Raw genomic sequence first — 16,008 nt, forward strand, 5'->3', positions numbered from 1 at the left:
GTTGGAAAAAAGAACAAAAAGTCATTGACTCTCAACTCATACCCTAAATAGGGATCCCATCTATAGCAACTTTGCTTGAATATTTCTGTCAACAGGAAATTCATCACCAGACAGCATAAGCATCTTGAGTTTTGAACATTTCCAACTTTTAAGACATTCTTGCTTATTTGCAGTCTACCTCTCCCTTCCTGTAACTGGGACCCATTTGGTTCTGTAGAGCTGCCCAGATGATTTCAGACAGTCCTTCAGACACCTGTGCTGTCTGGGGCTCAGTTTCCTCATCTTTAAACTGAAGCAGTTAGACTAGGTGATTTAGAGAATTTAGAATCCAACTCTTAATGTTTCATAGTCCTATGTTCCTTGGTCCTATTTACTGGTCACAACTGTACTGCTCTGTGGGTGTTCTCTCCTTGGCAATTTTATTCCTGCTTACTTAAAGGAAATTAACTGGTTTTTTCCACTGAGTCAATTTTTCCTGAAACCTTACAAAGTGAAAATAATATAAGCTGTCACGGAGACATGATATGGAAAAGTATTTGGGTGAGCAATGTGAATTAAGAAAAGCCCAGAGCTATAAAATTCTTATACACGGGATGAGAAAGCAAGTTCAATAAAATTTAATAGTTTTTTCTTAAGCACCCTTTGTGTGCCTAGACCTGTGTTGTTCACTAAGAAAACTGTAAGACGTGGTTCCTGACTCTAAGAAACTAATAGGGGGTAGTTAGGTGGCTCAGTGGATAGAGCAGAAAGGTCTGGAGATGGGGCATCCGGACTTCAAATCTAGCCTCAGACACTTCCCAGTTGGGTGGCCCTGGGCAAGTCACTTAACCCCATTTGCCTAGCCTTTACAGCACTTTTCCCTTGGAATTGATATTTGTATTGATTCTGAAACAGAAAGTAAGGGTTTGGTTTGGTTTTTTTTTTTCTAAGAAAAAGCTAATAGAAGGGAAGACGGCAATTAAGATCTCAACTCTGACACTTGCTAGCTGTGTGACCCTGAACAAATCAGTAAGCATCTCTGACCCAGTTAGAGTGTTTGTATTAAACTAGAAGTTCTTAACCTGGAGTCCATGAACTTTTTAAAAAAAACTATTTAAATAACTCTATTGCAATATAATTGGTTTCCTTTGCAATCCAATATGTTCTATTTTATGTATTTAAAACCACTAAGGGGTCTATGACACAGAAAAGGTTAAGAACCCTTGGATTAGATGATATTCAAAGTCTCTTCTAGTTCCAAAGGCTATGCATCTCTAAGAACCATATTAAGAATGTTATATTTATGTAGCATAGTCATAATAATCCTCAAATGTATATAGTGCTAGGATCGTAATTCCCCTTTTACAGATGAAGAAACTGAGGATCAGAGAGTTAAAAATAAGTTACCTATGATCCTAGCTAGGGGCAGTGATGTGACTCAGTAGATAGAGTGCCAGGCTTGGAATCAAAAAGACCTGAGATCAAATCCAGAGCTGTGTAACTCTGGGCTAGTCACTTTACCCTGTTTGCCTCAGTTTCCCATCCTGTGAAATGAACTGGAGAAAAATGGCAAACCTCTCCAATATCTTTGCCAGGAAAACCTCCAATGGGATTAACAAGGGTTGGACATGACTGAAATGATTAAACAACAACCTATAGAATGGATACTCCTTTAAGGATACAGTCTTTTTACTTTCTTTCTATTCTCAGTGCCTGCTATATAGTGAGTGCTTATTAAATGCTTCTTCTTTAAATGATTATTAGTGAGAAATAATGCTAGGTAGGTAGCCTGAACTGAAATTATAGAAGGCCTTGATTCTGTGGAGTTTGGGTTTTTTTTTTTTTTTTCTGATGAGCAGTAGAGAGTCATGGTATGTTCTTGAGCAGAGGTATAACAGTGAGATCCGAGTGAAGGGAAGGTGAGATGATGGGGGAGTCCAATGGAAAAATCTGTCATTAAATTCCACAAACAACCCCCCTAAATCTTCCTTAGGGCATGGAAGGCAGGATTTTAGTTGTATGCCAATTTTTAGTTGTGTAATAATAAAGGTTATTTACAGTAACTTCATTGAAAGCTAACCTTTCTCCTAGTACCTCCAGTCTTTCGGTAGCTGGATAAGGCAAATGTTCTCCATGCAGTAAAAGGTCATGATTTATGGTAAGAAGACTATGAGTAAAGCTACATTATAAAGGTAATAGATAATCAGACAGGTAATCCAAGGTGATAATTCCACTGAGTGGTTCTCTGGAGAACAGAGTATTTGCAGTTTGTCATCAGGGCCCTAAAATGGAATTTCCTTATATTATGCTGTTGAATATTGGTGTTTTAACAACCACAGCAGCACTTCACCACCCCCACCAATCCATAAGATTGAAATGTTTCCGTTTGAAATGTTGTCTGTTTACATTCCATATTTCCTCCGAGTCATATATTTCATTGTCATATTGACACTAATTCGACTCGGGATGTCACATCAATACTAATATGGTTCTTTATTTGGCATGCTGTTCCAGGGGATTTTTCAGAAACCAATTACATTGATCACACTGTAGAGAAAGACATTGCACAGCTAGAGAAAGTGGCTACCCATGTACCCCATTGCAGCCAGGTAAATCAAGCTACAGCCCTGGCTGAAAGGAAGCTAAGCTCCCTTTGTAACTTTAGCAAGTCACCGGAATTCCTTCATCTTCAGTTTCTTCAGGAGTAAAATGAGGAGTGTGGATCAGAAGAGTTCTAAGGTTCTTCCTCTATGTAATATTTTATGACTAGCATTTGAAGACAGGTCTAAAGGAAATTAAGGAATCCGAGAGTTAAAAATAAGTTGCCTATGATCATAGCTAGGAGCGATGAGGTGGCTCATTGGATAGAGGGCTAAATCTGGGGTCTCTCAAGAGGATCTGGGTTCAAATCTAGCCTCAGATTGGAGGAATCAGCTGAGGAATCCTGGGCAAGTCACGTAACCCTGATTAACTTATCCCTTGTTGCTCTTCTGTCTTAGAGTTGATTCTAAATCATTAGATACAGGTTTAAAATAAAATAAAATAAAGGAACATAGGTTGTAGATCTCGAAGAGAATATGGAACCTAGAATCAAAGGGACTTTAGGAAGATCACCTAATCTGATTGAACAGAAAAAGAAACTGAGGCTGAGAAAGGTAATTGGTCCAAAATGATATAAGTAGTCCATAGCAGAACAGGATTTGAACTCACCTCCTTTCAATCCAAACTCATTTTTCTGTGCCATTTTTCACTGTTTTCCTTTTCCCTCAGCATTAAGATTGGCCATAGATGGAACAGGCCAAGTATCTTTGGGGTGTTCTATTAGCTCAGGCCATTGAATGGAGAACCATAGGGTAGAGTGAGTATTTACAGGACAGGTATTGGGATAGTAAATGTGGTGATTTCAATAGGACCGATTCAAATAGTGTGAGTTATCAATTTTTCAGATTAGATGCCCAGGTGAGTCTGTAGTGTGTGACTGGGAAAATATTTAACAGGGGGCAAGCGAACTGGTCAATAGAATGAAACTGCTGTAGTTGACTAGCTGTGTGGTGTCAGGCAAGTTACTACTTGTTTAGGAGCTTAGATGAAATGACAGAGTGAGACTAGATGGGATCGAAGGTTCCTTCCTCACTTCTGGCACTCATAGCTCCCTCCTGAGATTGCCTGCCATTCTCTCTGTGTGTAACTCATCTGTGCATTGTTATTTGCACGTTGCTCCCCTCATTGAATGTGAGCACCTCAGTTGAGGGCAGGGACAGATGTTTGCCTTTTTTTGAATCCCCAACACTTAGCACAGTTCCTAGAAAATAGTAAAGTGGCTAGTGAGTATTCATTGAGTGAATGGACTTGGGCAGCTGTGTCTAACCCAGAGCCCAGCTAATCAGGATGCTCAGTTAACTAGCCTTTTGTTGTTGTCACCGTCTTTTGGGGGAAGGGGAAAGAAAATGACAAGAGAGTAAGCTGAAGGCAGCTAGATGGCACACTGGAAGGAGAGCCATATCTAGAGATGGGGGGAGGGGGGAAGATCCTGCATTTAAAATGTGCCTCAGATACTTCCAAGCTGTGTGACCCTGCACAAGTCACTTAACCTCATTTGCCTAGACAGAAAGTAAGGGTTTAAGAAAAAAAAAAAAAGGAAATTGGTATCCTATATTGAACAGCAGTTCAGGATGCCAGCTTGGCAGAATGCCTTCAGAGACACTACCTGGGTTGGATTCCAGAGGGTTAGCCAAAGGGATATCCTGGATGCAGATCCTGAACTGCTCTTATGGTCACTTAATAAATAAAGATATGTATTTAAAGAACCATCATCTATTTATAGTGAGCTTAAATAACAAGTGAGTAGGGAAGGACTCCTCAGGGCTGCAAGGCAGCTCTGCTGGGGTGGACATCTTCTTGCCAGGAGTTCTCAGGCTGGAATCTGTTCCCATTCACTGGAGAGCCTATGAGGTTACAGGGAATTTCACTTCTTCTGCATTCATGTAGAGCCATCCATTTACGTACCTGATCCTAATGCTTCAGCTTTCATAGGTCTGACCAAATTATCTGACTCAGATTCTCCATTTGGAAAATGGGAATCATTATACCTAGCTCAGAGGCATGGTATAGAACTTTAATTAACACTTTAAAAACTCTTTAAACTTAGAATTATATTATTTATGATTATAAAGGATCTTAAGGATCATCTCATCCAGGAGTCTTTTTTTTTTCCTTAAATCCTTACCTCCCATCTTAGTATAATACTAAGTATTGGTTCCAAAACAGAAGAGTGGTAAGGTGGGGCGGGGGGTTGGGAGCAGCTGGGTGGCTCAGTGGATTGAGAACCAGGCCTAAAGAGGGAAGGTCTTAGGTTCAAATGAGGTCTCAGACACTTGCCTAGTTCTTACCACTCTTTTGTCTTAGACCCAATGCACAGGGGCCAGCTGGGTAGCTCAGTGGATTGAGAGCCAGGCCTAGAGGCAGGAGGTCCTAGGTTCAAGTCTGACCTCAGACACTTCCTAGCTGTGTGACCCTGGGCAAGTCACTTGACCCCCATTGCCTACCCTTACCACTCTTCTGCCTTGGAGCCAATATATAGTATTGACTCCAAGATGGAAGGTAAGGGTTTTAAAAAAAAAAGAACCAATGCACAGTATTGATTCTAAGACAGAAGGTAAGGTTTTTTGTTTGTTTGTTTGTTTGTTTTTTTAAAGAGGGGGGTGAAGAGTGGTAAGAGTTAAGCAATAGATGATAAGAAACTTGCCTAGGGTCACACAGCTAGGAAGTATCTGAAGTCAAATTTGAACCCAGGACCTCCTAGATTCTTAGTCTGGCTCTCTATCCTCAGAGCCACTCAGCTGCTCCTGATCTGGGGGTTCAGAACATGGGGTCCATAAATGTTTATTGACTGACTTGGTGGTCAGCTCCTAGCTTCCCAGCTTGTTTTTTTTCTTAATTCTTAACAGTGATGTAATTTTTTAAAAGTACGAGCTTGGAGTCTAGAGGTTTCCATAGACTCTTTTTTTCCATTTAAAAGAATACAAGTCTGGGGCAAGTCACTTAATCTCTCTGAGCCTCGGTTTCCCCAAGTATAAAATAAAAATAAAAAGCATACTACCTATCTCACAGGATTGCTCTCAGGAAAGTCTATGACAAACCTTAAAGAGTATATAATTGTGAGCTGAGGACCTGCATTTGAATTAAGCTAGTACTAAAATACATATTACTCAGTATTTTCAGGGAGTCCAGGCTCTTCCAGCTCAGGACCAAGTGGAAAAAAAGAACTGTCAGGTTGCACCAATAAAACCCAGGCTGCTACTGCTCTGTATTAGGAATGGTTTCCCTCCGCAAATTAATAGGGACCAATGGCTGAGCCAACCCTGGGGACATAAATCATGAGAGAAGCAGCGAGAAATGAGTACAAGGCTTTTCTTTCTATTTAGTAATTTATCAAGGGAAGTGGCACATTAATAAACATATTTCCCTTGAGGTGTGGGAGTAACAGAGATAAATATCACTGTCAGATCTGGCCTGTTTCCCCCAGTTAAAGGAGTACTACGAGGCTGTGGGAATCCAAACCAAGGAACAAAATCTAAATAGTCTTTGGATTTTAAAATGTGCTTATTTCCTAAATATGCCCAGCCATGGAATGGGGAATGAGCATGAGCATGCCAGTCTTTTCTTCTTTTCCATATTTATCTCTCAGCAAATTGGTAATTAAAGGTTAATAGAAATTATTGGGGGCATTTTCTCATGTCATTTTAGAAATTGCTCGATGACTGTAGGTTAGCTTGGCACTCAGATATTTGTTGAATGGATGGATGAATGAAACAGCAGTCTGATCTCACCCAGCCTATTTGCCCAGTCTTCTCTTCTATTGCTGCCTTAAACTGAATGCTCCACTCTAGCTAAGGCAGTTTATTTATCGTCGCCAGAACATTCCATATATCCCTCTACCATCATCCCTTGAATTTTATCCCACTATGTTGTGCACCAGTCCCTTGTCATGTCTGACTTCCCTGCTGCTCTCTTCCTGTCTAGATGGCAGTTAGTCAATCAGCAAACAATTATTAAGCATTTACTACTACATGCCAGGCACTGTGTTAAGATCTAGTAATACAAAGAAAGGCATAAATACCATCTCAGCTCTCAAAGACCTCACATTCTAAGGGAGGAAACAACCTGAAAACAACTAGGTATGTACAAGATAGATAGACAGACAGGCAGAAGACAGACTGACAGATAAATGGATGGCTGGATGCATGCATGCATGCATGGGAGAGTGGATGAATGGATGGATGAATAGATATAGATAGATAGATAGATAGATAGATAGATAGATAGATAGATAGATAGATAAAATAAATAGACAGGTGGATGGATGGATAGATGGATAGACAGATAGATGGATGGAGAGATACATATATACATGCATAAATAGCTATAGATACATAGATAGAGGTTGGTAGGTAGAGATAGTGATAGAAATAGTAAAAGTAGTTAGTCTCAGAGGAAAGGCACTAAACTACTAGTGAAAGGACTTGTAAAAGATTCTTTTATAAAAGGATATTTTAACTGAATCTTGAAAGCTAGGAAGCCAGAAAGTAGAAGGGAGGAGAGAAAATATACTAGGCATGTAAGACAACCAATGAAAATATCTGGAACAGAACTGGGTCATAGAGTATATTATGTGAGGCATAGCAAAAAAGGCTAAAGTCAATAGATAGTAGAGTATGTGGAGAGGAGGAAAATGTAAAAATGATATAAATGTAGGAAGGATTTGCTTTTTTTATTACTATTTCTCAGTCAGAAAAAATTACCTTCTCTCTTCCCTTCCACATTTCCTCACCCATTAATAAAGAAAAGAAAAACAAAACTTCTGTTACAAACGTGTATTGTCCAGCAAAATAAATTCCCATAATGGCCATATCAATATCTATCTATCTGTGTGTATGTGTATATAAATATGGGCTAAGAGTGCATAAGATATATATATCTGCACTCTTAACCCATCACATCTCTAGCTGGATATGGGTAATATATCTCATCATGATACCTCTGGAATCATGATTTGTCATTGTGTTAGAATTCCTAAGACTTTCAAATTTTGCTTGTCTTTACAATAATGCTGTTATTGTATAAATCATTCTCCTGGTTCTGCTCACTTCAGTTTGCACCAATTCATACAAGTCTTCTGATTTCTTATAGCACCACAGATTCCACCATACAATATTCAGCCATTCTCCAAATGATAGATAACCAGCCTCTCAGATTCCTATTCTCCAGCATAACAAAAAGCTACTATAAAGATTTTTGTGCATTCTTAAAAGTCTTTTGTTGTGGTTAAAACTTAATTCCTCTCTTAATCTGTCCTTTCTCTTATTTCTTGCTTTCTTTTTTTTAACCTTTTCCCTTCTGTTTCCCTGGGAAATGAAATGTATTTCTGTACCCAGTTGTATATGTAAGTGTGTGTTTTTCCTTCCTTTCACCAGTTCAGATGAGAGTAAAGTTCAGGTGTCACATCTTCCCCTCATCCTTTCCTTATTTGTAAAGACTTCCACTTGTGCACCCAAATTGCATGGAATAATTTTCCCCATTCTTCCTCTTCCTCCATTCTAGTGTATTCTTGATTCTTACCCTTTCTGTTCCTCTTTTAACATGAGCAAACATAACAGAATTACTCCTTGGCCCTTACAACAAAAAGATTTTCTATTTGCTCCTGGTGGTGATAGGGGGCTGCTCTTAGAGTGCATTTAGTGGAAAGTCAAAAAAGCAGACTTACACTTTGAGAAGATCACTTTGGCAGCTGAGTAGATTATGGACTGGAATAAGGAGAAAATGAAGACAAGAAGGCCAAACAGAAGACTGTTGTCAAGGCATAAGGTGATAAGGACCTGTACCAGGTGGTGACTGTGTTTTCGGTGAAAGGATATAGGTTGAGGGGCAGCTGGGTAGCACAGTGGACCGAGAACCAAGCTTGGAGTTGGGATGACCTGGGTTCAAATCTGGCCTCTGACACTTCCTAGCTGTGTAACCCTGGGCAAGTCACTTAACCCCCATTACCCAGCCTTTACTACTCTCTTGCCTTGGAACCAATACTTAATATGGATTCTAAGGTGGAAGCTAAGTGTTTTTAAAAAAAAAGACATAGTTCAAATCCCACTTCCTACAAATGCCTTCTTTTTGAGGAAACCCTCCATTTATACATTGTGTATATCTAATACATATAGTTGTGCCCATGTTGTCTCCCTAATAACCTCTTTGAGGTAAAAAACAATGTTTTGCATTTTGTTGTATTTCTGGCACTTATACTGTGCTTGGCACACAGTAAGAACTTAATAAATACTTGGTTTTTTTTTTTGTTTGTTTGTTTTTAAGCCCTTGCTTTTAGTTTTATTATCAGTTCCAAGACAGAAGAGTAGCAAGGGCTGAGGTGAAATGTAACTGGGGTAAAATGACTTGCCCAGGATCATATAGCTAGGAAATATCTAAGATTAGATTTAAATTCAGATCTTGCCCACTCCAAGCCCAGTGCTCTATCCCCTGCACTGCGAAATTGTCTCAGAAACACAGTTCATGTCCTCCAGGAATCTACAGGGTACTTGGGAAGGCAAGCAGTAAGGAACAACTCCTGAAGTAAGAGTACTAATGTGTTAGGGCTCAAAGAATAGTGACGGTCACAAGTATTATGGGGCTTGAAAAGAGAAAGGAAGGAGTGTGAACTGGATTAGTCCAAGAGGATGGTCTCTCTGAAGAGGTGCAGGGTTTGAGCAGACCTTTGAAGGATGCCAAGGATTTCATTGGATGGAGAGAAGGAGGTTTGTTACTCCAGATGTGTGTGTGTGTGTGTGTGTATCAGTAGTACAAAAGTGGGAAGAGAAGGAGGACTTCATTCTATTTTTTTTTATTTTTATTTTTCATTTTTTAGAAAAATTTTCCATGGTTACATGATTCATGTTCTTACTTTCCCCTTCACCCCCTTAATACCCTCCCCCATAGCCAACACGCATTTCTACTGGTTTTAACATTTGTCATCTTTCAAGACCTATTTCCATATTATTGATAGTTGCATTGATGTGGTGTTTCAGGTCTACATCCCCAATCACGTCCGCATCAACCCATGTGTTCAAGCAATTGCTTTTCTTCTGTGTTTCCACTCCTGCACTTCTTCCTCTGATTGTGGGTAGCGTTCTTTTCCATAAATCCCTCAGAATTGTCCTGGGTCATTGCATTGCTGCTAGTACAGAAGTCCATTACATTCGATTTTACCACAGTGTATCAGTCTCTGTGTACAATGTTCTCCTGGATCTGCTCCTTTCACTCTGCTTCAGTTCCTGGAGGTCTTTCCAGTTCACATGGAATTGGGAAGACTTCATTCTATTGTAATGGAGTACATCTGTAGGGTTCAATAGGAGATATGGGTGTTGGCATGGCAGCCACTTTTCCTGTGAGAGTCTGGGAATCCTGGGAGAAACAGAAGGAGGTGGAAATTAGACAGGAAACTGGAGGGGTGGAGGTATAAGAGGGCTGTGGGCAGAGAGGAGGACAAGGGAGAATAACAAAGACAATCCATCCAGTAGGCCAAATAGAACCTTGGGGAGGTCAAAGTGATTCTGACAACTTATTTCAAGGCTGCTTAGTTGCCCAAATGAGAGTAGCAGGAACAGGATCGACCACTCACAGAAAGAAGGACTGATGTGTGACATGATGGGAGGTATGGCAGAGGCAAGGGAAGTTAGGGGGAGAAAAAAGAAAAAAAAACTAGGCAAGGTCAGCAGCCTTTTTGGACTGTGAAGCTGTTGGTATGAAGCCGCAGACTGCAGCTGGTGAGATACAAGAGTCTGAACTCTGAGCTGTCAGATTGTGTGTGTTTAAATATACTTTTGCTTCCAAGTTCCCAGTGTCTCATCATTCTCATGAATTGGCTACTCAGCACAGTGCAAGTACTTCCTTCCCTTTCTGTTCCTCCCACATGGCCTCATGTAAGCCTTCTGCAAGTCCCAAATGCAGCCTGAGGAAGCTGCCGTCCCTTCCCAGCCTCTCATTCATAATCAATGGAAAGGCCTTTTGTTGTCCTTCTAAGTTCTCTGGGCATCACTAAAAGAACAGGCAGCATTTGGGAGATAAAAACTCAACCGTTCACCCAATCTTCACTCCAAATGAAAGGGGAGGCCTGCCAAGGCTCTTGGTTAGCGGGTGCTTTGAACAATGGAACCCATGCTAGGAGCCATGTGACATCTGCTGTCCCTAAGTGCCCTGTGTCCCCACTTTTATTTCTGGAGGTGGGGGCAACAAGCTAAGGAAAAACCCTCTCTCCGGAGGATAATCTTAGTTTGGCACTCAAGTGGCCCTGAACATTCCTTCATTAAGGAATAATTTATTAAGTCCCCTGTTTGTGGGCAAAGCATTCTGCTAAGTGACCAGGGGAAATTACAAAAATAAAGATAATTAAAATATGCCTGTCTTCAGGGAGTTTATAATCTAGTAGTGAGGTATAAAAGAGGCCTCAAAACATCATGTAATGGAAGTAAGTTTTGAATCCTAAAACTGGAATTTGAATATCAGCTGTAAATCTTACTTCTCTTTTAACCTTGGTTAAACACTTTCCTCTCTGGGCTTAATTTTCTTTATCTGTAAAATGAGGGAATCCAGCAATCTGCTCTCAAAGTTTCCTATTTCCTTTGGCTCTTATGATCCTACATATTACCCCACAAATATATTTTAACTAACCATAGAGAATTATAGTCCCCTGATAGGATATGATTAGATAAAAAGTCAAATTGAGTCAACAAACACTGATTAAATACCTACTATATACTAGACACTGTGCAAAGCCATGGGGATACAAAGGAAAGAAAGAAAATAAAATCTGATTTCAGAAACGTCCTAGCAAGTCACTTACCCCCAGTTGTCTTGAATGCTCTATCTTGGAAGCAATTTTTGTATCAATTCCAAGATAGAAGGTAAGGGTTTAAAAGGAAAAGAAACTTCCCTCTTCTCAAGGAACACACATTCTAAGGGAGGAGATAACATGTGGACAACTATGTCAAAATAAGAGATATATGCAAAATAAGTGGAGGGAAGATATGAAAGGGGACTGGGAAAGACTCCTGATGGAAGGTGGGATTTTAAGTGAGTCTTGAAGAAAATCAGGAGGAGATGAGGAGCAAAAAGGCACTGGATACAGTCAGCAAAGGAGAAGAGCAAGGTGTTAGGAATAGCTGTAAAGGGTGGCTGTTTCTGGAATAGTTGTACAAGTAAGGTCACCGAGTAAAGAGCCTATTTAGAAACTAAATGTTATTAGTTCATCTAAGGGTAATTAGGCTCTGGAAAGTTGATTTATGCTAACAATATTTGCATAAAATCCATTTGTCAACCAAAATGCCTATTTATTAACTTATTAGGGAAAATGGTGCTGATATCATGGGCAGTACAATTCTTGAGGCAATCATCCATCTTCCAGAGGCAGACAGTGGAGTAAGAAGACCTGGGTTCACATCCTGCCTGTGTGCCCTTGGACAGTCACTTAATTAAGCCTCTCGATGAACTCTTCTTGAAGAAGAGGGGAGTTGGGCCTGAGTATCTCTAAGATTCCATTTACTTTGGTATCTATGAGCCAATTGTTCAAAGAGAGAAACCTATTCGGTAAACTGAGATCAGAAGGTAGCTTAGAGACCACAGAGCCAGCATCAGGAGAGCTGAATAATGATAAGGAACATGGCAAACAAACCAAGATCATGGCTTGGTAAGCCTACCTCTTCCTCTAGGAAGGTAGACCTGCTAAACAGATTTCCAGTATATGTCAGTAGACTATAGTATGTGTCGTGTGTGTGTGTGTATACTCTTTAGAGCAGTGATGGATTAACTGTGAGAAATTCCTACTATTTGTATCTCCTTTTTCTTTTTAAACCCTTACCTTCCATCTTAGAGTCAATACTGTGCATTAGTTCCAAGGGAGAAGAGTGATAAGGGCTAGGCTATGGGGGTTAAGTGACTTGCCCAGGGTCACACAGCTAGGAAGTGCCTGAGGCCAGATTTGAACCCAGTGTGTCCCTTTTTTCCAATTCCATGCAAAACCTTTTTGTTTGCAGTTTGCTATTACAACACCCCTATCTTTGTCTCAAAAAAATTTTTTTCCTCTATATGTAATAGTTCCCAGGGTTGCTGTTTATTTCCCACTGTCCCATCTGAGGTTGGCTATTTCCTGATTGACTTATAGGAATGCACTTTAATTCTACTAAGGTAGCCAAGTCTTAGTAGCCACTGATGCTCTAAATATTTGATTGTACCTACCTCACAGAGCTGCTGTGAGAAAGAAAAGTAGTTTGTGAACCTTAAACATTAGGGAAATAGAAGCAATTATTATACCATTTTTAGAGTAAATATTGTAGAAAATAATAAATAAAAGATGAGTAAGTTTCAGGTTTGTATGTGCTCCAGTATATCTGAAGATAGGTGAAGCAATACCTAAAGCACTACAGTTGGAGGCAGGAAAGCAAGTTCAAATGCAGCCCCAGACATGTAATAGCTGTATGGTGACCCTGGGCACATCACTTCAGTTTCTTCATTTGTAAAATGGGGATAATCATAGCACCTGTCTCCCGGGGTTGTTGTGAGCCTCAGATGAAATAATATTCATAAATGCTTTGCAAACCTTTAAGAACGACAGAAGCGATGTGTATTCCTTTCATAAAAGTCTAGGCTGCTTGGCAGAGACTGTGTCTTATGCCTTCTTGTATAAGGATAGTCTCCTTAAGGTCAAGATTACTTCATTTTTGTCTTTATACACACCGCACTGAACACAGTGCCTGGCATGTACCAAGCCCTTAATGTTTGTTGAATTGAAGTTAATTGCCTGGGTAGTTTGTTTTAAATGTTCTTCTTTCATCCCCACAGAAAACACTGCAAACTAACAAGCTCTGTCTTTGCTCTTTCTCCCACAGTGTCCAGATTTTCCAGCCCCCGGGTGACCCCAAGGTTAAGCCGTAAGCGGGCTCTGTCGATCTCCCCGCTTTCAGATGCCAGCATTGATCTTCAGACAATGATTAGGACCTCTCCAAACTCTCTGGTGGCTTATATTAATAACTCCCGAAGCAGTTCAGCAGCTAGTGGTTCCTACGGGCATCTGTCTGCAGGGGCAATCAGGTAAAAAAAGAAAGAATGGCTCATGTTTGATCTTTGGTAAGGATTGACCACAAGGTCCTCTTGAGCTTGGGAATCTCCGGTGTCAGTGGAGCAAGTTCCCAGGTGCCAACCTAATTCAGGGAGGCCAAACGCTATACCTCAGAGATCAGAAGCTGTGGTCTGGGGGAATTTGGGAGGCGTGGTATTTAATTGGTTCTTTGAACTGTGAGAGATGGGCAGCAAATGCTTTTATGGATCAGCATAAAAGTAACCTTTCCCATTAATGCTGTGTGTTTCTTAAAGACTAATGATAAAGGGTCCAGGTTCCCTTCCATGGGATTCATCTTGAGTTCTGACTTATGGAGGGGAGAAACATCTGCCTTTGAATCTATCCCCCCTCCCTTCTGATATGAATGATAAAATTGGCCAGGTCCATCCATGACAAGAGATGCAATCATGAAATCAAGGACACACCCTAGATGGGTGTTTTAATTTTCACTGAATATTAACTGGGTCATTAAGCTGCCAGGTTGCCTCTTGGACTGTTACCATAGCATTTACACTAAGGAATTCTCTATCCCAATAACAAATATCCCATTGTATTATATAACAAAGTACCTGTCTAAATCCTGTTGACAAAATCATATTAAGACTCCACCTTTCTTCCCTCCCTTCCTGTCTATGCAGTCCTTGGCCATTCTCTTTTTTAAGGATCTGACTCTGTGATGTATTAGCCAGAAAAAAAAATTCAAATTATTCTTCATAACCTGAAGAGCAGCCAGACAGTCCAAGAGATGTTGGAAAGCTTTAAATGGGCTTCTGCCCTTTGACCCTAGGGTGAAAATGTTTATAAGCTATCACTGGTTATTCGTGGGGGTCCAGATCAGCTATCATAAATGGTACCTGTGGTGGTAGTATAAGTCAGAATTTCCATCAGCCATGTTTATCTGGTAATATGAGAATCTGGTGGCTAAAATAGCTGGAGGCCGCTCTTGCTGTTCTCCCACACAGAATGGCAAAGGTCTGTGCGTTGGCCTCACCTAATGATTTACAAGAGAAAGAGCAATGGGCATATCAGCTTTCTATATGTGGAGACTGGGGGGAAGGCTCAGATTAGTGAGAGCTCAGAAGTAGGAGCTGATGGGAAATGGTGTCCCCTGTTCCAACGTCTTCATATCCTTCAACCCAGCTCTGACTCTTATGATTCGGGGCAAAAAGGAAAATAGGTTGTAGATCCTAAGGAAAATGAGGCAGCGAAGCTTAAATAAAACCAGGCAGAGAAGGCTAAATTAATAAGTCCTCCCTTCCCTCTTTATTCCTTTTTTGTTTGCCTCCATGACAATTTGAATCTAAGAGAAAAACATTGCAAACTTGCTGTTAGCAAGTCTTTGGGCACCTTTACCTCAAAGACCTGAAACCATAGAAAGAAGTAATGTTCAGTGGGGCCAGACAGATTTTTGCCAGTGGGTGAAATATATGCAAAGATCTGAAGAGATCTTTTTGTTGTTATTTGTTTGTTGGGAAAGGGAGAGGGCAGTGTTTCATTTTGTTTTCCACCTGTGGCACCAACAATTTAAAGCTGGGCAGGAATAGGGGGAGGGGGAAGAGAACATGGATCATAAAATGCCAGAAAACAATGATTAAAACTGTATCTGTGGGGCAGCTGGGTGGTTCAGTGGATAAAGAGCCAGCCCTAGAAACAGGAGATCCTGGGTTCAAATTTGACCTCAGATACTTCCTAGCTCTATGACCTTGGAAAGTTACTTAACCCCAAATGCTTAGCCCTTACTACTCTTTCTGCCTTGGAGCCAATACTTATTATTGATTATAATATGGAAGGTAAGGTTTTTTTTTAATAAGTCTATATGTAATCTGGAAAAAAAATATTAAAAATGTTTTTGAAAATAAAGCCAGGATGTGGAAAAACAGGGAAGTAGGACACCATTGATAGAACTATGAACTGATCCAGCCATTTTGGAAAACAATTTGGAATTACTCCCAGAGAGCTATAAAACTGTGTATCCCAAGGAGATCACTGGGAAGCAAAAAAACCTATATGTTCCAAAATATTTATAACAGCTTTCTTTGTGTTGGTAAAGAATTAGAAACTGAGGGGATGTCTATCAATTGGGGAATAGCTGAACAAATTGTGGATATGATTGTGATGGAATACTTCTGCGCTATAAGAAATGATGAGCAGATTAATTTTTTTTAACTTGGAAAGAACTGCATGAGTTAATGAAGAATAACTAGAACCAAGAGAACCTTAAACACAGCTACTGATTTAATATTTGAAGAATAACATGTGAATGTTTACCTTCAAAGAATGAACTGAGAAATGGAAAAGCAAAAGATATAATCTATATATACCTGTTTTTCGTCTGATACCTTCAATGATGTTGGAAAAGTAGGGAGGCGCTGAGA

The 16,008-nt window shown here is 40.1% G+C and overlaps 1 protein-coding gene across 1 annotated transcript in view; it reads left to right on the forward strand.

The window, feature by feature from the left end:
* The window catches only part of GLI2 (GLI family zinc finger 2), a 414,185-nt gene that overhangs the window by 351,567 nt on the left and 46,610 nt on the right, over positions 1-16,008 (forward strand). The window contains exon 6 of the mRNA XM_044669930.1: positions 13,404-13,605. Within this exon, the coding sequence (XP_044525865.1) occupies positions 13,404-13,605 (202 nt within the window). The remainder of the gene's footprint in view (positions 1-13,403; positions 13,606-16,008) is intronic.

This window comes from Gracilinanus agilis, chromosome 3 (assembly GCF_016433145.1).
Source record: "Gracilinanus agilis isolate LMUSP501 chromosome 3, AgileGrace, whole genome shotgun sequence".
In the NCBI taxonomy this organism is placed as follows: Eukaryota; Metazoa; Chordata; class Mammalia; order Didelphimorphia; family Didelphidae; genus Gracilinanus; species Gracilinanus agilis.